Genomic DNA, 23,859 nt, shown 5'->3' on the forward strand with positions numbered 1-23,859 from the left:
ATTTGCCCAGGAGAAAGCACCCAAGAAGGCCAGGTCACAGGAGCAGGAAGGGTGGGGGTGGCTTTCCAGGAAGCCTCACAGCCAAAGGGTAGGGGTGGGGGGAGGGTCTCAGAGGCTGATTTTATACTCTATTAATCTCCATCTGTGCGCCCATCCCTGCTGTCAGCGACCTCTCTGTAGGAAAGCTGGCAGCACACGGTCAATGAAGCATGGAGTTGGGGGTGGCATCCCTGGATGTGCCCTTCTGGGCAAGTGACCTTGGGCCACTCTGAGCAGTCTTTAAAGAAGGGGTATTCTGGGAAGAGCCCCAGCTGGCATCATTGTCAGGAGCTTGACCCATCAGTGGGCTGGTGCTCAGGACTGTGCCTTGCATACATGACTGGATCAAGACAGTTGAGAGGATGATGGCAACATAAGGGTGCCAAGTCTCTACTTTCAAGTCTCCCTTATCATGCTGGAGAGATAACAGAGGTTTAGGCACTTTCCTTGCATGTTACCATGTTACCCTTTGCCACATATGGTCCCTCTGGGAGACTACTAAGGGTCATTCCTGAGCACAGAGCCAGAGTATCCCTGCGTATGGCCCACAAATTAAACCAAAAACCTCAAAACCGGGGCCGGAGAGATAGCATGGAGGTAAGGTGTTTGCCTTGCATGCAGAAGGATGGTGGTTCAAATCCCAGCATCCCATATGGTCCCCCAAGCCTGCCAGGGGCGATTTCTGAGCGTAGAGCCAGGAATATTGCCGGGTGTGACCCAAAATCCAAAAAAATAAAAAATACCTCATAACCAAACAAAACTCTTAAGTCCCCTGCACAGCTGCTGTCTTCACTGTCTTCACTTCACTCTCTCCTTCCCCTGCTTCCTTTCCTTCTCAATCACAACTCACTGCACAGATGCAGGCTGAGGTACCCCAGATAGCACACATTTCCCTCCCATGCAACGTCCCAGCTGGTGGTCCAAAGGAAGAGTGGCATGGGTGTCCTCTCCTGGAGACTTGTCCCCCTCTTCCTTCCCTCAGACCAAGCCTCACCCCTACCTCACGTTGTCATGTTTCTGGATGTAAATCTTATGGAACATCATATCCTCCTGCTTGGCGTTGATGTCTGCTTTCATCTCCATGGCAACATGGCGGGGTAGGACAGACAGCAGCAGCCGCTCCTGAGGAGGGAAGCAGAGGCTCCATCACTGTCACCAGTCCTACCCTGCTGGCCTGTCCCCACTCACCAGAGCTCTACTGCTCCACTCCTGGCACCACAGGCAAGGTTCTGGAAACTCCTCAGCTCTCCTGAAACTGGCAAGGTTGACCTCTGTGTGCATGGGTGCATGTATGTGGTTTTTGCATGTGTTTGTGGGTAGGTGTGCATATATGTATGTACATTATATAAGTTTGTGTTTGTATATAGGTGCATGTATGTGTTTGTATGTGCTGACCCCATATCCCCAGGATACCCCCTGGTTCTTTGATACACAGGAAGGAAGCATTCCTGGGGAACCTGTAGAATTGAGCTCCTTGGGTAGACCCCTGGATGGCCCCCAAATCTATGTACCCTTGAGCAAACAGCTGCACCTCTCTAAGCCCCAGGCTTGCATAGGTAAGGACAAGGGTGTGGAAACATTAAATGAGGTTCACTCCATCTGTCCTCAATCATTTGTCAAGCTTCAGCCATGTTCCAGACATTATGCTGAAGGTCCTTGTTAGGATGGAGGGGGACAAACTAAGCTCCTCCTCAACGCTGCCTTAGGGGGTATGTGGGTCCTGATCAGGGGTGCTTGGCATAGTCTGGGGAGTAGATCAGATCTCACAGGAGGGCACCCACCTCCATGGAGAGACTGAGACCTGTTGAGGTAAAGGTTAACAGATTAGAGTGGGAGAGTTGGGGAGACGTGACATTGGGTGTGGGGCCAGGTTAGCATATTATGTAATCTGTCTCTGGGGCCTGTCTACCCACCTCGGCTTCCTGCCAGGTTCTCTCATATCCCCATACCAGCCTCCTCAGCCTCCCTCTATCCTTCACTCCCATGAACATCACCCCCTCCTGAGGCCCCATTCCAGTGACTTCTGATCTTTCCCCAAATCACTTCTAACCCACATGAAGGCTTCCCTGCTCTTCTGGACCCTCTGAGAACTACACCAGCACCTCAATAACTCCCTATCTTCTTTCAGGTCCCCAAGTCTCCTACTGCCACACCCCAAATATCCCCACCTTCCTCAGACACTGTCCCCTCATGATAGCCCATTCTCTTGACTGGTAAGGTCAAAGCCTAACCCTGGAAAACTGCTTTCACGTTTCAGAACATTCCTCCCTCACTTCCAGGCCATGTCCAGCAGCACTAACTGATATCTGCTATATTTGATGTCTGCGTGGTAAGCCTGTGGGATGGGGTTGACTGGGGCACCTCCATGCACAGCATAAACAAAGCCTTTTAATGATGTTTCAGGCCCTGAGTCCTGCTGGGTGGGCACAGCTCTTGAATTTGTCCTTCCAGGCTGCAATCCCTCCATGGCCCCACATATGCCCTCCTGCACTCTGGACTTCTTATGTAGCTGCCTGGCCCTATGACCTCTCCTCTGTTCTCTTGGGGGCCCAATCTCCCACTCTACACAGCCCAATTACATCATGTCCCTCCTCCAAACCTAAAGAGTGCCTCCAATCTGTTCCAGCAGTTGCATCATAAGTGGACGCCTCCCATTGAGAGGTTGATAGGGAAGGCACACCCAATGTTACTTTAGTATACCCCCAGTGGTGCTCACAGGGCCAGGCGGTGCTGGGGATGGAATACGGGGTAACCACATGCAGAGCCTATGCTCCAGCCCTTTGAGAACTCTCCCACTAAGATACATACCCACCAATCACCCTTCCTTCTCTTCCCAGTACTTCATCCCCTTACTGTGTCTTGTCTGTGCCTCGGGGTTTGCTCCTGCATCTTTCCCCTCCCTCAGTGTCTGTACCATCAAGATCCTACTCCAGCTGGTCATGGTTCCTTCAGATCCTGCCTACCTGGTCTGTAGCTCCCATTTGGTTTCTGGCTCCAAGCTGCCTCCCAAACGCCCCCCCAAACCTCCAAACACACACAATAAGCCAGAGAGTCACTTCTAAAATACACCTGTATTTGAGGGAAATGGGCCACTCCCCGTAGTGCTTAGGAGGCTGGACCCACATTGTCAATTCTTGGTCAAGCATGTGGGGGTTCAGTGTGAAGATCCAATAATTTGAAGGTGCTCAGACTTTTGGTGCTGGGGATACTATGGCAGTTCTGGGAGTGGGGTTCTAGGCTGTATCTGTTCATACTTAGGGAAGGTCATATGGTGCCAGAAAGGACCCCAGGGTGGGTACCCTAGGCATGTACCCTAGTGTTATACTGTCTGCTGCCTTGGAACACAGGCAAGCTTCTACATTTGATCTCCAGCACCTTGGGGTGATACTTCTGGCCCCTGCTGTTTGAGGCAATCCTGTCCTGCTTCTTGAAGCTTCTAGGAACTGTCCATGCCCTCAATCTAGCTCCTCCACACCCCTCTCTCCTCCCCTCCCCAAACCCCCTAAACTAAAATCTCTGACCTGTTTTAGGTAGAAGTTCTCACCAGTCAGCTACACACTAGAATCCCCACTGCCAGGAGCTGCTCCTAGCCACATCCAGGCCGCACCCTGATCCTCCTTGTGAATACTTTAGGATCCTGCATTGATGGTCAGTGACTTGGCTCTCTTTCATGGGTGCAGGACAGTCCTGTGCCAGGAGCCCCACCACCCAGAATCTTAAGGTTGGGGGACCCAGTAGACTAGCAAGGGTTGATGCTGTTGGTGGTCTGCCTGTCTCCCCTCCAGCTGGCAACATGGACTAAGCAAGCAGTTATGGGGACAGAGACCCAGTACTTCTGAAGCGGTTGTTTTCTGGGGAAGGTGGTGTTTGTTCAGGGTGAGAGGGCCCTGGCCCTGAGTGCATTCCTACCTGTGTCTTTCCCAGGATACCTTCTCCCCTAAATCTCTGTGCATGTTGTGTGTGCCTTGCCAGCCAGGGTCTGAGCAGGGACAGGTGATAGTTGGCTTCTTGGAAGAATATACAAGCATGAGAGGGGGTCACTCCACAGCATGAAAGGGAGCATTCAGAGCTCAGATAAGCTCAGGCCAGGGAGTGGAATTAGGGACAGAGACAGGCCTAGGGGGGAGCAGGGCATAGCAGGGAGCAGCCCAGTGAGGCAGGGCAAGGCACTCACCTGCTGCTGGTTCTCCCGCTGTGAGTGGAGTCGTGCCTGGATGCACTCCCGGGTCTCCTGGAAGGCTTGTCTCTGTGAGACCTCAGCCGGGTAGTGGGTGCAGACACCCACAATGTTGGTGCAGGAGAAAATGAGGACATTGGAGACAAGCTGCAGGGGAGAAACAGGGCAGAGCTCAGGCATGGAGCAGACATGGGTCACAAGTACCAACCCCAAGTCTCCAGGCCCCAGAGCCTGGAGTTCCCAAACCCCATCTTGGCAAGCAAATGTTGAGGACATCCCCAGCAATGGAGGAGGAAGCAAGGCAGCTCCCAGGTACCCTCAAAAACTGAGGCTTAATTCCCAGCAATTCATACAGAGGCCCAAGTATCTGGATGAAAGATGAGGATTTAGTGAAGTGGAAGCAGAGCTGTGTGTAGAGAGGGGATTGGGGTCCCTGGAGGGTGGCAGAATTTTCCTGCAGGCCAATATGATAGGCCTGTGGCACAGAGCTTGATCTTGGCAGAGAAGCCAGAGCTTATTCTACACCCCAAGTCCCCAGGAAGAAATGAATGAATGACTCATTTATTCATTCATTGAATCAGTGCCTTAGAATCAAGAGCCCCTGGAGCCTGGCTATACTTTGAGGTGAGACTTTTCTTTCCCCACTCAGGTTCCACATAGGGATCCCAACACTATGGGATGAACATGGCAGCAGGGGAGGGAGGACCAGGGTGCCTCTGTGAATATCTGCCATGGGGCATGAGGAGAGGATCCTGAAATCAATGGGGACCATAGTGGAAGAAAGAGGAAGAAATACTGAGAAATGTTCCAGTCAGGGACTCTCCATGAGAGATAATGGTGAAGGGTGATAAAGTCAAGAGACAGGCTGGGATGCGGCTCAGGGGTAGGTGTTAGGCCTTGCAGGTAGGAGAATCCTGCTTCCATCCCAGGCACCTAAGTCAAACTGATAACCATAAGAGTGAGACAGCAAAGATGGGAGGGGAAGCTGAAACCCAAGGAGAATTTCTGAGAAATTCAAATTTCTTCAGTGGGCAGTTTTCCCCAAACTTATCTACAGATGCAAAATCATTACAATGAAAACCCACATAAAAAATATAAATCTAAGAAAAGGTATATAAAAAGCAAAGTAAGTAGATTATCCAAAATAATTCTGAAAAAAGATGAACCAAGTTGGAAGACTTGTACTACTCAATTTCAAGATTCCCTATAAAACTCTAGTGGTTAGGTTAAGACTACAGAATGGGCATTAAAATCGAAGTTCAGATGAGTGAAATTCAGAATCGAGTGGGGGCAGGGATGGTAACTTACATTTATGGGTTAATTTTGAAAAAGAACCCAAGGCAATTCAGTAGGAAAAGAAATAGCCTGTTTAGCTAAAGATGCTTAGATAATTGGATAGCCACATGCTAAACAACAAAATTGGTCTCCCTAATCTCAGCTATTTAAAAACAGTGTAGATCTGATATAAATGTTAGAGTCCCCACTATAGGGGCATTAGAGACAGAATAGGAGTTAATGTGCTTGCCTTGCATTTAACTAGGATCAAACCAAGTACCATATATGGCCCACCCAAGCACCACCAGGAGTAAACCTTGACCACTGCCAAGTATGGTTCAAATCCAACTCTTTGCCCCACAAAATAACCAAATAACAAATAAAATAGCATAATCTTTTCTTTAAAAAAAAAGTCATCACTATAAAACTCCTTGTAGAAAAAACTTGAATAAATGTTCATGACTTTGGATTAGGCAATGGTTTTTAGAAGTTATACCAAACGCATAAGGGACAAAAGAAAAATATTAAAATAGATAAACTAAATTTTAGCAAAATTAAAATATTTTCTAATTTAAAAAACCATCAAGATGACACACAGAATGGGTAAAATATCAGCAAATGATATTATTACACCCTTATTGTTGACAAAGCTATAAAGGCAACTAAATGGAGAATAGTCTATTTAAAAGTGGTGCTAGCGGGCCCGGAGAGATAGCACAGCAGTGTTTGCCTTGCAAGCAGCCGATCCAGGACCAAAGGTGGTTGGTTCGAATCCCAGTGTTCCATATGGTCCCCCGTGCCTGCCAGGAGCTATTTCTGAGCAGACAGCCAGGAGTAACCCCTGAGCATCGCCGGGTGTGGCCCAAAAACCAAAAAAAAAAAAAAAAAAAAAAAAAGTGGTGCTAGCACAAGTGGTTATCCCTATAATAAGAACAAACTCCCTTAATCACACAAAAATTCATTAAAATGTTCATAAACTCAATGTAAACACCTAAATCTATAAAGCTTCCAGAAGAAATATTAGGACATTGGGTTTAAGTCATTTGTTTTTGTTTTTTTGGGCCATACCTTGCGATGCCATTACTCCTGGCAGAGTGAGTAGATGAAACCATATGTGGTGCCAGTACTGAACTCAGGTTAGCCAGGTACAAGTCAAGTACCCTACCCTCTCTACTGTCTCTCTGCCAAGGCAAATATTTCTTATAAGGAACAGCAGAAGCATGCCTAAAAGAAAAAGAAGAAGCTAGACTTTTTTTTTTCCATTTTTTGGATCATATCCACCAGTGCACAGGGGCTACTGCTGATGGTACTTGGGAGACCATGCACACATGATCTCACCTGGGGTTCCTGCATACAAAGCTGGCACTCCAGCTTACTGACCTCTCTTTCTGGCCCCAGAAACTAGATTTTAAGTTTAAGGAAATCTGCTCTCCAAAATACACTGATTAGAACAAGTTATAAAATGGGAAAAATTATTTGTAAACTACATATATAATGAAGACCTACCCAGAACTCAAAGATACTCTCAGTGTTACACACACACACACACACACACACACACACACACACACACACTTTTTAAAATATTGGAAGATAATTCACCAAAGGAGATGCAAGGAAAACAAATATGCACATGCAAAGATACTCAGCATCCTTATCCATCAAAGAAGAACAAATTTAAAGCAAACAATGAGATATATATACAATTCTACTGGCTAACATTAAATTCTATTAAAAATTAGAAGAAAAGACAATCAAAGAGATGATAAGCAAATAAGGCACTCAGCCTGCATTTGCACAACCCAGATTTGATCCCAGGCACCCCAAGACTTGCCAAGAGTAATTCCTGAGCACAGAGTCAGAAGTAAACCCTGACCACCGGGCCCAGAGAGACAGCACAGCGGCGTTTGCCTTGCAAGCAGCCGATCCAGGACCAAAGGTGGGTAGTTTGAATCCTGGTGTCCCATATGGTCCCCCGTGACTGCCAGGAGCTATTGCTGAGCAGACAGCCAGGAGTAACCCCTGAGCACCGCCGGGTGTGGCCCCAAAACAAACAAACAAACAAAAAATCCCTGACCACCAAGGGTGTGGCCAAACCCCCTTCCCTCCAAAACGAAAGAAAAGAAAGAACTGGCGGCATTGACACTGGTGAGAATGCAAAGCAACTGGAGCTCTCATCCCTTGCTGGCTGAAATGAAAATGAATGGTACAGCCACTTGGAACAGCTTGTCCATGTCTAACCAAGTTAAACATGCACTTACCATGTGACTGAGAACCTCTCTGAGGACTTTCAACCAAAGGAAATGGAAAGTTACGTTCATACAAAATCTGCATGCGAATAATTATGGAATAATTATGGAATAATTATGGAATAATAATAATAAATATGGAATAATATATATATATATATATATATATATATATATATATAGTTCTGTTTTTAAGACAATCGGGAGAAGGAAAGTGCATAGAGACTGAAAACAGATGACAGACTGCCATGGCACCAGGGAAGAGAGAGACTACCAATAAGCAGTGGTAAAATATATTTTAGGGGGATGGCTCTTGTTTCTATTTGATTGTGCTGGTGTTTACACATCTGTATGTTGTTTGTCTGCACTGTATGCTAAAATGGTTGAATTCTACTTCATACAAATCATACTCAATAAGAAAGAGCAAGCGTAAGTTCAGAAGAGGAGCAGGATAGAGAGGAGATGTTGTGGACAACCTGGAAAAGGCCAGAAGGAAGGGTGAGAGTCTATTTTGAGATGTGGCCCACAGTAATTATCAAGTAGCCAGAGCCCTATCTGGACACTAATCCTCCAGGCTGTAATTTGATTCCACCTGCACAGAGAAGACCAATAGCAACAGACAATGCAAATCCAGGTAAACCTATGCAATATAACCTTAGCTAGGGGTCCAAATGGCAGTGCTAAATTCAATAGCTGGGTCTCTGGCACTGAACACCACCAACCTGGTGAGTGAGAAGAGGGTTATGGGCTAGAAAGGGGTTCTTGAGCATGTTTGTTGGAAAGCTCTGCTCAAGATTTCAGTGAAATGGCCCTGAAAGTAAAAAAGTAAGCAATAATCACATCACACACACACACACACACACACACACACACACACACACACACAAATGAATGCAGGTCATAACAGATGCTAAAGCCCTGTGCAAATACTAATGTCATAAATGGAAGAGGCATAGGTAAAACCTGATGGAATTCTGCTTACAGACTCCTAGGAAGAATTCTGCAGCCCAGTAAAGATCATATTCCTTGGTCAAAAGAATCCAAACATCAGTTGGTTGGCTCTCATTTCCTCTGCAAATGAGGAGCCGAGAGTGACTAAGTCCCTTCATGGAACCCTGTAGAGGTAGACAAGTATAAGTGTATATACTGTCTTATCAAAAAGCTTCATTCAGTGGCCAGAGAGATAATACAATGGGTAAGGCACTTGTCTTGCATATGGATGAGCCAGGTTCTATTCCAAGCATGGATCCCCAAGCCCTCCAGGAGGACTCTGAGCACAAAGTCAGGAATAAACCCCGTCAGGTATGTTCCAAAACCAAAACCCAAAACAAAACAAATCATTCCTAAATAATAATGGATAATATATTAGAACAGCAGACAATCAAAGTCTAATAAAGGCCTCTACCAACTAGCCTCATGGGTGGGTGGGAAAGAGGAGAGGAGAGGAGAGGAGAGGAGACAGAGAGAGAGAGAGAGAGAGAGAGAGAGAGAGAGAGAGAGAGAGAGAGAGAGAGAGAGAGAGAGAGAGAGAGAGAGAGCTGTGTGTGTGTGTGTGTGTGTGTGTGTGGTGTGAAGGGGTGGGCAGGAATACCCTCATCACATCAGGTGGGGTAAAGGAAAATGCCACCATTTAGCACCTTAGCCTGGGGTGGCTTTAGCATCTGCATTTAAAACAAACCCTCATAGAGTTTGGGAACAAGACCCTACTCCAGGACCAAACCTAGAGAAACCCTGATGGAGGGAGGAGGAATATATGGAATGCTGAGTGAAACCTGGGAATATTTATAACCCCAGCACTTCCACCTGGGGGTGCTGGTGCATTGTTGGTTTGATATGGCAGCAGGAGGGAGAAAGAGGCAGGAGGACCAGGGCTGGGTGTCTCATGAGGGTGGGAAGATAACACTATTCCTGCTCTGTCCTTTGCTTAGACAAACATACAATACCAGGACCCAGATGCATCTGACAAGCCCAACAAGCCCAAAAAACTCCCCACAGACTGTGTCTCAATGCCCCCCACAGTGGAGGTGGAACTTTTATACCATTATGGTATAAAAGAAAACAAATCAAGAAAGAATAATCTTAAATTGGGCACTCATGGGAGGCACCCAGGTTGGGTTCCTTATATGAAGTGTCCTATTTGATCAGGTGCTGGGTGACTTTTCAAAATTATTTCCAGTTTGTTTGCTTTCCCTTTCTTTTTTTTTTAAATCAGAGTTATGCCTGTTAAAAAACGTTTCCTTTGCAAAGAATAAAAAGTGCTATGTGCTTTTTTAGGAAATCGAAGACGCACTATCTCTGCTTGGGAGCTTTTATGAGGAAGTCCCTTTTCATGAAAGTGCCAGGCCAACCTGGAAGGCTCCAAACAAATGGGCTAGATTCCTACCAGGGCCCCACCCAGAATCTGCTCACATCTAGGGTCCCTCCCTCCATCCTTCCCTCTCTTCTTTTACTGAAGATTGAACCCAAGCACTGGTGAATGCCAGGTAGAACTCTACAACTGAGCCACAACCCCTCAGTCACTCCTGCTCCAGAATCCTCTACACACAATATCTCTACATCAGAGACCCTTTATGATCCCATTGAGCTCCTGACACTCTCCTGCCCACCATAACTACCAAGGACCAGTTGAAAACCCTTCAAAGTGCATTGGCACTGGATGACAGCACAGTGGGTAAAGTGCAGCCCAGCAGAGTTAGATCCCACACCCTCTTTGTCCAAATCCACCAGTAATGATCCATGAACACATAGCCAGGTATGGCCCAAAAACAAATGATCAATTAGTGAAATAAGAGCAAGAAAGATCAAGAAATCAGAAATTAGGCTACATAATAATGTTAACTAGACACAAGTTATACTTCAAAACCTCAGCAGATATTTTGTCTTCATTGCACTCCTCAAAGAAAAGTGGGGAGTCTGTCACTGAAACAGTGCTGCCCTTTTCCTTTTCCCTAGTGGGGAAACTGAGGCTTGGCAAGGTAAGAAGGAGCACTGCCCATGGTCACATCAGAAACATGGACTCTTACAGAGCACAACCTACTGTACTGTACCCAGCTCTTCTTTATCCCAATTTAATTTAGGGCCACTTTGCTTTATTCTACTTAATAAAGAAACACTCAACTCTCCTTCATCTTTGTCCCAGATGCCTGAGGCCTTTTTCATAGATCCAGATCCCTCAAGTGCTGCTGATGAGAGACTTACTCCCTGCTTGTACCTCCCCAAATCATGTCCCTAGGAATTCCCCGCTGTGAGAAAGAGACCCACAGCTCCCAGAAAGCCACTCGGGCTTCCCTTAATTGTTGTTCATCCAGATAAAATTTATATACCATAACTTGGTCCTTAGAAATGTATGTCAGTAATAGTTTTTAGTGCATTCATCAACCTGTGCAACCATCCAATTCAATATTTTCCCCCAAAAACTTCTAACTCTTTAATCCTGCTTAGTTCCCTTCCTGCTATCAATCACAGATCTAAGGAGCCTGATGGATGTACCTGTTCCAATTATTTATCATGTAAATGAAATCATCTCACAGGCAACTTTATCTATCTAGGTCATTTTCATTTGGAATAGTATTTTTCTTTTTTATCTTCTTAATTTTGGGGCCACATGTGGTTGTTCAGGGCCCAGTGCTCAGGAGACAATATGTAGCACCAAGGATCAAATCAGGTTTGACTGTGTGCGAGGCAAGCACTTTACATCTTGTACTATCTCCTCATCCCTTACAGAGTATTTTCATTATCAATCTGTATCAGACCATAATCGGTCTTTTTCTATCACAAAATAATCTTCTATAATACAAATTTCCCAATTTTTTAAATCCATTTATCAGTTATGGACATTTGGGTCATGTCCACTCTGGGCTGTGCTGAACAATACACTCAAATGCCTGCTTCTGGATAGCAGAAAATTTTCTGTTCTCTAAGATTGCCCCATTTGTTGGGTCCCATTTACTCCTTTGTTGATTGTTTGAGTATCTGCAAAGAGCTCCCAGAATGAGAAATTGATTCCCATCCCCTTGTCCCCTTTTGGGGGAGATCTTGGTAATATTTATCCGCAGCAAATAATCCACAGACAGGAGGGTTAAGGGGTAAAAAGTTGGACGAAGAGAGTCCTTTGTCAGCCTGCTGCTAGCTCCAAAACACATCTAGAGCCAGCCAGCCAACTCTGGCAAAAGACCCTCAACACCTTACTCCCAAACTATTTATTTGGCTCTCAACAGCGACCCCACCTGGAAGTCAAGGTGGGACAATAGGCAAAGAATAATCATATGGAAATATTTTCATATACAACATCTACCTAGGAGTGGAACAGCTGGATGTTACAGACTGCAAGTCTATTCGTCTTCCCCAGACAACATTGTGAATACCTCACACTCTGATATGTTAGGAATGACACGCTGGGGAAGTGATGAACAGCATTAGTGGCCCTACAAAGACACCTCTGGGAGCTCTCTTGTTTGCCCTCTGCTGTATGATACACAGGAATAGAATGACTGCACCACAGACCATTAACCAAGGCCTTGATGGTGAACTTCGTGACTCCAGGATATCTGAGAAGTGAGTGTCTATGTAGCAGTCTGAACAGACTAAGACATGAGGATTCTGTGTATGACATTTTGAGCCAGAAGTAGCTGCACTATTTGACATCCTGCCAACAGCATATACTGCTAAGTCCTCTCTCCAATGCTTGACTTGATTGTCCTTTATTTTTCATACCTCTGGAGCTCAAGGTGACAGGTCATTGTGATTTTGACTTCATTACGTTTTACTTTAGTTTGGGGACTATTCCTAGAGGTGTCCAGAGGCTACTCCCAGCTCTATACTTTGTAGTCATTCAGCAGTGCTCAGGAAACCATGTAGTGCCAGAGATGGAACTGGAGTTCCCCATATACAAGCCAGCCAATATTTTAACCCCTCCTGCACTTTGTTCCTGCCCCAGGTTCCCTTAAATACTAAGTCAAATAGTGACAATTCAAAGTGATACCATTTATTCTGTAACTTGAACAGCTGTGCCTTCACAGCAAAATGGTCACAATGTACACTTTATTTTTGTCATCTTTGGTTACTTAGTCCTAGGAAACCTGTGTTTGCATCAACAAGAGAACACAAACAGCTTTCACTTAATAGTACTTAATCCGACAGGATGTCCTCTTAATTCATTCCCCGAACGCTGATGGAACACAGGCTTCATAGGCCAGCCTCAAGTTGTTCCCCAAATACTCAGTTTGCAAGCAATATGGCAGAGAAAAGAATACCCTGAGTTTACAAAGGATTTTATAAATTAACACAAAAAAATAAACAGATGAACAAGTTACTCAAAGCAGCGAAACTAAAAATGACTTACAAATGGGTAAAATGAATAAGGAGAAAAATGAAGCCTCACTAGTAAACAAAGAAATACAAATGGAAAATATATTTGCCTATTAAGCTAGTGAAGTTTCTTCTCATGGCAATACTGGTGCCAAGAATGAACAGAATAGGCATCCTCCCACACTACCACGAGATAGAATTGGTACAACCTCTCTGAAAAGCATTTGGGAATATGTATGAAGAGTCTTAAAATTGTTCCCACCTCAGCAAAGAGATAGTACAGTGGGTAGGGTGCTTGCTCTGCACGTAGTCAACTGGGGTTCAATCTCTAGCACCACGCCTGAGTACAGAGCCAGGAATAAGCCTTCAGCATTGCTGAATTTGGTCCAAGCAAACGCTCCCCCCACCAACAAAATTCCTACTTTTGACCCAGCTAGTCAGTTCCTCCCAGAAACTATGCTGTGAAAACACCTTAGTTTGAACAGGCTTTATATTCCAAGGTGATTATAAAGTCTAAAAATGCAGAAAAGCTGAATGTTGAACAACGGCAGGAGAGTTTAAAAAAATGATGCTGCTCTGTGCCCTGAAATATATTGAGGCCTTTAAAATGTTTTATTTGAAGAAGATTTAACATTATGGGAAATTTCCAAAATATAATGTCAAGTGTGTGGAGGTGGAAAGAGGATACAAAATTGCAAAGCGAGCAAGACACAGCGGATCTGAATATATAAGTATGCTAACAGGAGTCTCTCAAAGACAGGATAATAAGTATTCTTTACTTTTTTTCATTAGAGCATTTAATACTTTCCACCTTTTCTATTGCATACAGTACTCTTAAAAGAGAAAAATTATAAACATATTTAAAAGGGGGCAGGATATGCTTTTACCCTGAGCATAGTAGGCTGAAAATGTAAAAGTGTTTATTGCAATCAGGGTGTGTTTAATACAAGAAGTAAGATGAGATTCTGAAGCCAACTAGAACAGTTGCCAATGTCCATTGAGAAAATATTTCAACCAGGGAGAGGCGTCTTGGTGGTGGTGGTGGTGGTGGTGGTGGGTGGGTGTCATGGAGCGGACTTTGGAATTGGACTAGCAGCAAGGGCAGGACCCAGACAGCTAGTAGGAGAGAGAAGGGGCATCTGGGTGGTGGAAAGAAAACGGACAAGAGGGCAGAAGGGGAATTGAGGGGGGGGGGCATAACAGCAGGGATGCAGTGTTGAGCGAAGAAAGCAGGCATGAGTGGGGGTGAAGTGGCCTGGAAGGAGGTAGATCTCCTTCCTCAGAGAGGATGTTATAATCTGGGAGGTAGTAATGTCAGTTTAAGAGACTGACACCTGACCCAGGAGGCATTAGAGACTCTCAATGGCCCCATTCCTCACATGAAAAGCATTTTAATTTTTTAAATGATAAAATGAGTACTTGTTCGAGAACATTTCAAAATTATCTGAAGAAAAAACTAACATCCCAAGCCATCCAGCGCTTGCAGGTTCATTTTGTTTTCTCTCTTTGTAAAAACCCAAAATGGCTTTTTGTTTTTGTTTCCATGAAACCTTGTGATCTTACTGTTTATATAATCTGGCCCTCTGCCTTTTTCACTTAGCATCATAATGCAAGTATGTGCCTCTGTTATTACAATGTCCCGTGCCACAGGCTTTCAACAGGAGGGAGCTATCAGAGCTGTTACTTTCAGGCTGGATTTGAATGCTGAAAAGGAAGCAGCAAAGAGGGAGGTGGTAGAGGGAGTGCAGCCAGAAAAAGCTGGGAAATGGGCAGACACAGACACCAGTCAGGGCCACACAAGGGGATCAGGACTCTGTTTAGGGATGTCCCAGTAAGAAATTCAAGAGAAATGCAGTCTGTGGAGAAGGGAAGAACTTGGGATTTTACACCATGCAGGGTAGTCCAAAGAAGGGTTGTTTGAAAATGAGCAAGAACAATATCATGAGGACTGGAGAAATAAATAGTACAGAGGTTAAGGTGCTTGCCTTGCACATAACCAACTCTGGCTCAATCCCTGACATCACATGTGGTCCCCAAGCACACTGCTAGGAATGACCCCTGAGCACAGAGCCAGAAATAAGCCCTGAAGAGATTGCCGTATGAGGAAGGAAGGAAGGAAGGAAGGAAGGAAGGAAGGAAGGAAGGAAGGAAGGAAGGAAGGAAGGAAGGAAGGAAGGAAGGAAGGAAGGAAGGAAGGAAGGAAGGAAGGAAGGAAGGAAGGAAGGAAGAAGGAAGAAAAATGAAAATTTAGGGGCCCAGTGACTGGGAGAGATAAGGTAGGCAATCAGACCTCAAGGTAAAGTGATCGTAGAAGGAATCATAGGTACATAGAGGGACATAAAAGACTGGGAAGAACCAAGTACAGCAGCAGTGGCTGTTGCAGGATGGTGGCTATATCCAAAGATATAGCAAACAAAGGGAAGGGATGAAGAGGCTTGAAGCTGAATCTGGGCAGGCAGGGTTATCTGCCACAGTGGTCACAACCATCAGCACCAAAAACTGAATATAAATTGAGACACACCCTGATTGTAATGAACACTTTTACATAACCTACATTACTTGCATGCTGAAGTGAGAGTTTGTATCCAGTGAGGTAAATGAGTGCCTAGATAAAATACCCCTATAGCTTTGATTGTCCATGTTGTTGCTGTTGCTGTTGTTGTTGTTGTTGGTGGTGGTGGTGGTGGTGGTGGTGGTGTGTGTGTGTGTGTGTGTGTGTGTGTGTGTGTGTGTGTGTGTGTGTGTGTGTGTGTGTGTGTGTGTGTGTGTGTGAGTGAGTGTGTTTGGGAGGGAGAGCACACCTGGTGGTGCTCAGAACTTATTCCTCTCTCTGTACTCAAGGATCATCCTATCCTGGTGGGACTCTGGGAACCAGTGCTAGGGATCGAAGCATCTTAAGTCCAACCCTGTTTCTCCAACCCTGAGAAAGGCTTTTCACCTTTCTCAGCAGCTGTAAATGTTAATAAGATAAATGTGGGCTTTAAAATACATTCTTGAATGGAGTGGAAGCAGAATAGAAGGAACTGGATGAAGCACATGAGAGGCACTGGCTGATATCACAATGTGACCTGGGCCCACCTGAGGCCAAGAGGAAGGCCTCCCTCCCCAGCTCTAAATCAGTCATTTCAATTGCCTTAATCACTTGCCTTAATTAAGCAAGTGCCTTAATTCCTGTACTATCTTTTCAGCCCTATAATTTTTTTTAATTCAAAATAGCAACACTGGTTTGGAGAAACAGACTATAAAGACAGAAAAGGAGAGCCTGAGACTTGGCTATAAGAGCCTGAGGGGAGAGAAAGCCTCAGATTGGGAGGTCAAGTGTAATAATTTGGGTATCAGAACTAGCCAGAGTAGAACATCCAACAGAAATCCACTTTCTCCTGCTACTAATAAGGCAAGGGCTTGGGATAGAATGTGCATTTAGAGCTAACGAAGAAGTATTCCACATGCAATAATGAGTGTCTGGAGAAAGCCGGGTGGAGAGAAGTGGTTGGAGACTTAGGAGACTAATTCCCCAAAGAAAAAATAAAATGCTGATGTGGGACTCTAGTCAAGATATATATATATATTTTTTTTTGGTGGATTTTGGGTCACACCCAGCAGTGCTCAGGGGTTATTCCTGGCTCCAGGCTCAGAAATAGCTCCTGGCAGGCACGGGGGACCATATGGGACGCCGGGATTCGAACCGATGACCTCCTGCATGAAAGGCAAATGCCTTACCTCCATGCTATCTCTCCAGCCCCAAGATATTTTCCTTCTGGGTTGGGAGCACTCAAGTTGGCAGGGCAGAGGCCTAGCAGGTGCAAGGCCCTGAGTTCCCTCACTGGTACTGTTTCCAGATGCCCCCAAGCATGCAACCACTGACTCTTACCACGGCTAAGGGTAGCCCCTGGACTCCTGAGCTCTGTAAGAGGAAGGGGGTAATACAGTGACTACCACACAACTTTGAGGTTTATGTGGGAGGCATATCTGGCAGTATTCAGGGGCTACTTCTGTTCTGTGACCAATAGTCACCCCCACAGATGTGTAGGGGACCGTACGCAGTGCTAGCAATTGTATAACCACTGGCTGTGTGCAAAGAAAGAGCCTTAATCCCTGTACTATCTTTCCAGCCCTATAACTTTATTTAGTTCAAAATGGCAATGCTGGAGAGCTAGTATCGGGATTTAAGTGCTTGGGCTTTACTCTGGCACAACCAGGAGTAATTTCTGAGCAAGAGCAAGGAGTCAGGGCTGGGCATTGCTGGGTATGGCCCCCAAACAAGTAAAAAATAAAATAAAAATGTACTGACTCAAGAGATAGTACAGAAATTAAGATATTTTTCTTTTCTTTTTTTTTTTTTTTTTTTTTTTTGTTTTTGAGTCACACCCAGCTGTGCTCAGGGGTTACTCCTGGCTGTCTGCTCAGAAATAGCTCCTGGCAGGCACGGGGGACCATATGGGACACCGGGATTTGAACCAACCACCTTTGGTCCTGGGTTGGCTGCTTGCAAGGCAAACGCCGCTGTGCTATCTCTCCGGGCCCAAGATATTTTTCTTGCATGTGGCTATAGCTACAACAATGATTTGAATCCTGACACTGCATATGGTCCCTGAGTACCACTAGGAGGAATTCTGTCGGGTATGACCCTGAAACAAAAAGACAACTGTTCCTCTGTGGTTTCAGATTCCTTGTCCATAAAACCAGAGAGGTACTGGGTGACAAGTCCAAGTCCAGCCCAAGTCCTGGTCACCCAGAGAGTTCCCAAAGAAGCCATAGTTTAGATCTCCACTCATCCTGCCCATACCTCTAGAAACAGAGGCAACACTTAGGAGTTTTCTATAACCTCCTGATTTCAAATATCCTGTCCCAGTTCTCCTGGAGGGCGCAGCCATGCCATATAGAGACACTTAGTTTCATCAGGTGGTCGCAGGACAGCTTGTCTCATCTGTAGGACTCAAGGGGGCCCTTTAGAACTTTTGACAGGGCCACACCTGAAGCTGTTTTGTGATCCCTGGGTCCACCCAAGAGGAACACAGGGAGCTGAGCTCTCCGGATACTGACTGAAGGTAGGAGTGGATCAGCCCACAGCTCTTTGACCCCTACCTGGCCTTGGCTACCGCAGACTTTTTTTGAGGGCCACACCTGAAACTGCTTTGTGATCCCTGGGTCCATCCAAGAAGAATACAGGGGGGAAAAAAAAAAAGCATGGCCGCTCTGCTTTGCTTCGAGGCTGCGCACTTCTTATATAATTATATAATAATAATAATATAATAATACTTCTTATATAATAATAATATAATATATTGCAATAACCCCATTGCAATACACAGAATCACAGTTAAAAGGCGACAATGAGGAAACAATGAAGGACAACTGCATGCGTGGAGTATGAGGATGGCAGCTCTGACGAGCTAAAAAATGCCAACTACCTGGTTGACCTCTCGGAAAGGAAGTTTAGAGTGGAGATATGGAGGATGTTCATAGAACATTTGATATACAATACACCCCCTTCCCACACACAAAGCAGCATGGAAAGGCAAATACATTATCAGACAAACTCAGGAGAAAGGGGCTGGAGGGGCCAGAGTGACCTGAGTTTGGTGGCATCTCAAGGCAGGCTATGCCACTAGCCTCTTCTGACTTCAGGGGAGGAAGAGCTAGTTCTGTGTCCTGGCAAGAAATTTTTCAGGCTAAGGGCCAGAGAGATTGATCAGCAGGCAGGGCACCTGTCTCACAGTGGACAAGCTAGGTTCAATCCCTGCCACCTCATATAGTCCCCTAAACCCTACAAGGAGTGATTCTTAAACTTAGAGCCAGGAGTAAACCCTGAGCAAGGTCAGGTGGGGCCACAAATATTTTTTAAAAAAGAAAAAGGGGGGGGCCAGAGAGATAGCATGAAGGTAGGGCATTTGCCTTGCATGCAGAAATATGGTGGTTTGAATCCCGGCATCCCATATAGTTCCCCAAGCCTGCTAGGAGTGATTTCTCAGAGTAGAGTCAGGAGTAACCCCTGAGCGCTGCTGGGTGTGACCCAACCCCCCCCCCAAAGAAAATGGGCTAGAGTAATAACACAGCAGTAGGGCTTTAGCCTTGCACACAGCCGACCTAGGATGGACTTAGGTTCAATCCCCAGCATCCCATATGGTCGGCCCCCTGGAGCCCGCCAAGAGCGATCTCTGAGTGCAGTGCCAATATTAACTCCTGAGCACTGCCAAATGTGGCCCAAAAACAAACCAAAAGAAGAAAAGAAGAAAAAGAAGTTTTGCAGGCTCAGAGTTTATGATCCGAGTGCAACCAAGTTCCTTTGCTTGAAAAAAAAAAATTTCATCTTGAAGAACAATTATCCAGAATCTTCCCCCCTTCCAGGAAAGTCAGACAAGTCCCCATTGTTCCAGGTGAGCGGGGGTGAGAACTGAGCCGGTGCAGGGCTGTGTGGGTGGAAGGAAGGGGCTGACACAAAGCAGGAGTCTGATTGGGGGGAGCCAAGAGCACACCCACCTCTATACTGTGTTCTTGTTCCCACCTTCTGCAGGTGAAGTGTGGCCTTTCTTGTGCCTTTCCCACCTACGTCTCCCTCACCCATTCACCCACACCACCTCTGTGTGCTCCTCATCTCTGAGGTCTTTGTGGGGTCTCCTGAGTTTAGGAGGAAGAAAGAGTCACTGGAGAGACTTGCTGAGCACAAGGGCAGATCTGAGAGCCTCATGTACAGGAGAAGCGCTGTCCTCTCTATGGGCACATAAGGTGGCCACATAGTATGATGAGGTCAGGGAACCTGGGTGTTGGCTGTGAGCTCTTGGGCAAGTTACAGAACCTGCAGGAATCTCAATATCCTCAGGTCTGAAATAGAGCAAAGACACCTGCTAACAAGAAACTGATTTAAAAAAAAAAAAAAGGCCAGAGAGATGGCACAGGCATTAAGACATATGCCTTGCATACATCTGACTGTAGCACCACAGGGCCTGCCAAGCATCACTAGGTGCATCTCTGGCAGCCCTTGACACTGTCAGGTTGGCCCTGTAGTCTCAGCAACACAGTTCCAGAGTCACATCTCATCTTCAGGCCCTAGTACTGAACCTAGCTGACTGAGAATCACTGCTGGGGGTGGGGGGCAGGAGGTCCTGAACCCCATTTGTGAAGCCTTCAACAAAAACACCAATGGTAACCTGGTCCAGGTGAGAGCATGAGAGGCTGTCATCAAATTTGCCTGAGGTAAGGTGAAGGTACCCAGGAAAAGTCTCACCAGAACTGGGCTGTCTTCTGGTTTGCAATTGCCCCTCACTCACTAGGAAAGCAGCTCTGAATAGACACAGTAAATGCTTGTGAGGACTCAAGTGTAAACCTGAAGGACTTGAGTCCCAGTTCATCCTTCATGTCCCAAGGATTCTTTTCCTGCAAAACTGGAGGCCCACAGCTCCATGCACAGGCCTGGGATCTCAGACAAGGACCCTGGCCCTGGCTTCCTAAGAGCCCCAACATCCTGGCATCACTGGGGGATCTTAATGGAGCTGGGACACTGCCTCTGGGCACTAGTCCCAGGTGGTGCAAGTTCCTGGAGAGTAACAAGGAGGAGGCATTCCTTGACCCCTCTGCTGGCTCTGAGGTCAGTTCCAAAGATAGAAAAGAGCTGAGTCTTCTCTGGAGTCCCCAGTGTTGAACGAGAGCTTCTGGGGCTCTCTGTAAAAGCACTGGTGAGAAGAACAGGGCAAAGACTGGCCTTCTACATATCCCCACCTGTCTCAACTTGTGATCAAGCTCTGAATGGTCTGTGTGTCCCTTCATCCACCCACCCCCTGCATTAGATAACTGATACCCACATTTGCTCTTTATTTTGTTTGTTTGGTTTTTGTTTGATTTGTTTTGAGGGCCATATCCTGTGCTCAGGTATTGCCAGGTTACACCTGGCAGTGCTCAGAGAATGAAGCAGGCCTGGGGATCAAACTCAAAGCTCCTACATACAAAGTTATATGCTCAGTCCATTAAGATTAACCTTTTTTATTTACAGCAAAGTTTAAGGTCTGGGATGAGGTTAACAGTGTAACAGTACTTGCTGCACATATATGAGGTCCTGGCTTGAGGACAAATTAAAAAGCAAAAAGTAAAGGCTAAAGTAGAGTGTTACTTGTTCACTTACAGTTATTCCCAGCTTCTTCTAAAATACACAGAGAAATAATTCAACAGACTGAACTCATGCTTTTCATGTAGGAGGCCTGGGTTCAATATCCAGCAGTCTGGTCTCTTGAGCACCATCATGAAAAGTCTCTGAGCATTTCCAGGTGAGAACCCAAAAAACCTGACCAAACCAACATGGGAGCAATGAGATAGGGCCCACATGACTATGCTCAGTATGTGGAAATGACGTGTGACTTCACACATGGCCCTTTCCATAATCTGATATCCACCGTCTCAGTCCTTTTTTTTGTCTCATGTGCCAGAACATTGCCAGGTCCCACACTCAGCTCTGACCTGAAGAAGAAATAATGTCTGCAGGTACAATGCAGCAGGAACTAGACCTGGCATGAAAAGATGCCGACATGAGAGAAGAGACTCTGATCTTCTGGAAGCCCAGGCATTGTGCTGTCTCTTTGTTACACAGCTTCACCTTCCATCTAACACACACAAGTGCTAACCATGCAGGTCTCAGAGCCAAGAGTTCAGTGGCCACCAGGTCAGCACTTCTGCTTCTTTCCCATCCCTGGTGCAGAAACATACCCTGCAGGGTGACGCCATGACAGGAGGCAGGCAGGAGGTGTGAAAATGGAAGAGCCACTTCAGACAGGGGCTAGTTTCCAAGACAGAGGCCCTGACAAGATTTGGGCCTGAACCTAGAAGCCAGGCCAACGACAAAGCAGATCAAGTTAGCTGGACTCCCCCACTCAGAAGGAAGTCTATCATGGCCTGTGGCAGGATGTGGCCTCAGAAAAGGAGTAGGCTCTGTTTTACCTCAAGGAGATGATCTTGGTGTGGGAAAGGAGGGTGCCACCTGGCCAGAAGACCAAGTTCAGGTCCAATTTGATAGCTTAGGGCACTGTTTAACCTTTTTTCGTGACCATGGCCCAATTATAATCTTGTTTCTTCCTATGTCCCTCATCTCCCTCATCATGCTAGTGGCCTTGTACTATGATCATTCATTTACTGAACTTTCATATGTGGCCCCGGGGGCCGAAGCAATAGCACAGCAGTAGGGTATTTGCCTTGCACTGAGACCAACCTGGGTTCAATTCCTGGCATCCCATATGGTCCCCCGAGCCTGCCAGGAGCAATTTCTGAATGCAGAGCCAGGAATAACTCCTGAGCACTACCAGGTGTAGCCAACAAAACAAAACAAAACAAATCATATATGCCCCCCTCAGAAACCTCCTGTAGAAAATGCTGGCCATGAAGGTGAGTTAGTTTACCCTAGTAAGCTGCTGTTTCTCCTCTGAGAAAATGGTGAAGATGGGATAGATGTGTGGAGAGGGAGAGGGAACCCTGAGACAATGGTGGAAGCAGACACTGATGGAGGGCTGTGGTATGGAAATGTTGTATGCAGGAAACCCTATCACAAACAGCATTGTTCATCATGATCTCTCAAATAAAATTTAAAATAAGGAAAGACTAAGGGTCAGAAAGACAACACAGGGAATATGGCACTTGCCTTGTAAGTAGCTAATCTGTGTATAATCCTAGGCACCTCATATGGTCCCTTCAAACTCCACCAAGAATGATCCCTGAATGCAGAGCCAGAAATAAGCCCTGAGCACCACTAGGTGGACCAAAAACAGAAAGAAAAAAATGGTGGGAGGAGAAGTACCTATTTCTCAGCAGCTGGAATCAGCAGGCACCATGATAAGGGACTTGCCTAGGGGACCTGTCAGAGAAATGAATGATAAGCACAATATCCCTGGGCCCTGCACACAGGCCATTCTCAGACAGGTCTACCAAGACCGATCTGTAGCTCCTGGAACTCCAGGGGAAGAGGGGATGGATATGACTCTGTTGGAGACAGGACTTCTACAGGCTCCACCCCAGAGTGACTCCTCGCTGCAGCCTTCACATACCCTTAGGCTAAAACCAGGGACTGAAGAAGAAGACGGGCACTTTTGGGGAACACTCCCCCCGGAGCGGAAACAAAGGCATTATGGAGGTTCTAAGCAAAAATGTATGGACCTTAGTTTCCTGCATGTGATCAGTAAGCAGAGCAAAGCAAGGATAGCAGAAGGCAGAGCTGGGCTTGGGCAGGGCTGACAGGCAGGGGTGTCTAACAGGTACATGCAGGGTCCCAGAATAGATTCTCCTCTCACCTTTGGGTCCTCCTCCTCTGCTTCCACAACCCAAGTTTCTTTTTTCAAGATCAATGAATGTTTTCAAACACAGTCTGGCCTTGTCCCTCAGGTTGTCCCTGAGAACCCCCAAACACACTCCTTCTGATAAGATGCTTCACTTCCCAAGCTGGAGAGATAGTACAGCAGCTAAGGGACTTGCCTAAGATGCAGCCAACCCAGGTTCAAACCCCCTATCCCATGGTCCCCTGAGCCCACCCCTCAGGAATGATCCCTGAGCATAGAACCAGCCCTCGCCTCAGGAGAGAGCCCTGAGCACTGCTAGGTGTGGCCCCCAAATAAAAACAAAACAACCATTTTTTTTTTCCTTTCCGTATTTGGCCAGTCTTTCTGCTGCAGAAACTTCCATCTCTGTAAACTAAAACAAAGGAATTTAAAAAAGAAGAAACAGTCCAGTAGGGGAGCTGGAGAGATGGTTCAGAGAACTCAAATGCATGCTTTGCATGAAGGAGCCTTGAGTACAATCCCTGGCACCACATTGTCCCTCGAGCACTGTAATAGTAGCCTA

General features: G+C 46.1%; 1 protein-coding gene across 1 annotated transcript in view; it reads right to left on the bottom strand.

Moving 5' to 3' along the window:
* Positions 1 to 23,859, bottom strand: part of ADCY5 (adenylate cyclase 5) — a 170,546-nt gene that overhangs the window by 55,423 nt on the left and 91,264 nt on the right. The window contains exons 2-3 of the mRNA XM_049785947.1: positions 4,214 to 4,363; positions 1,040 to 1,161 (exon numbers count right to left, since the gene is read on the bottom strand). Of these exons, the coding sequence (XP_049641904.1) occupies positions 1,040 to 1,161; positions 4,214 to 4,363 (272 nt within the window). The remainder of the gene's footprint in view (positions 1 to 1,039; positions 1,162 to 4,213; positions 4,364 to 23,859) is intronic.

Source organism: Suncus etruscus, chromosome 13 (assembly GCF_024139225.1).
Source record: "Suncus etruscus isolate mSunEtr1 chromosome 13, mSunEtr1.pri.cur, whole genome shotgun sequence".
NCBI classification, from domain to species: Eukaryota; Metazoa; Chordata; class Mammalia; order Eulipotyphla; family Soricidae; genus Suncus; species Suncus etruscus.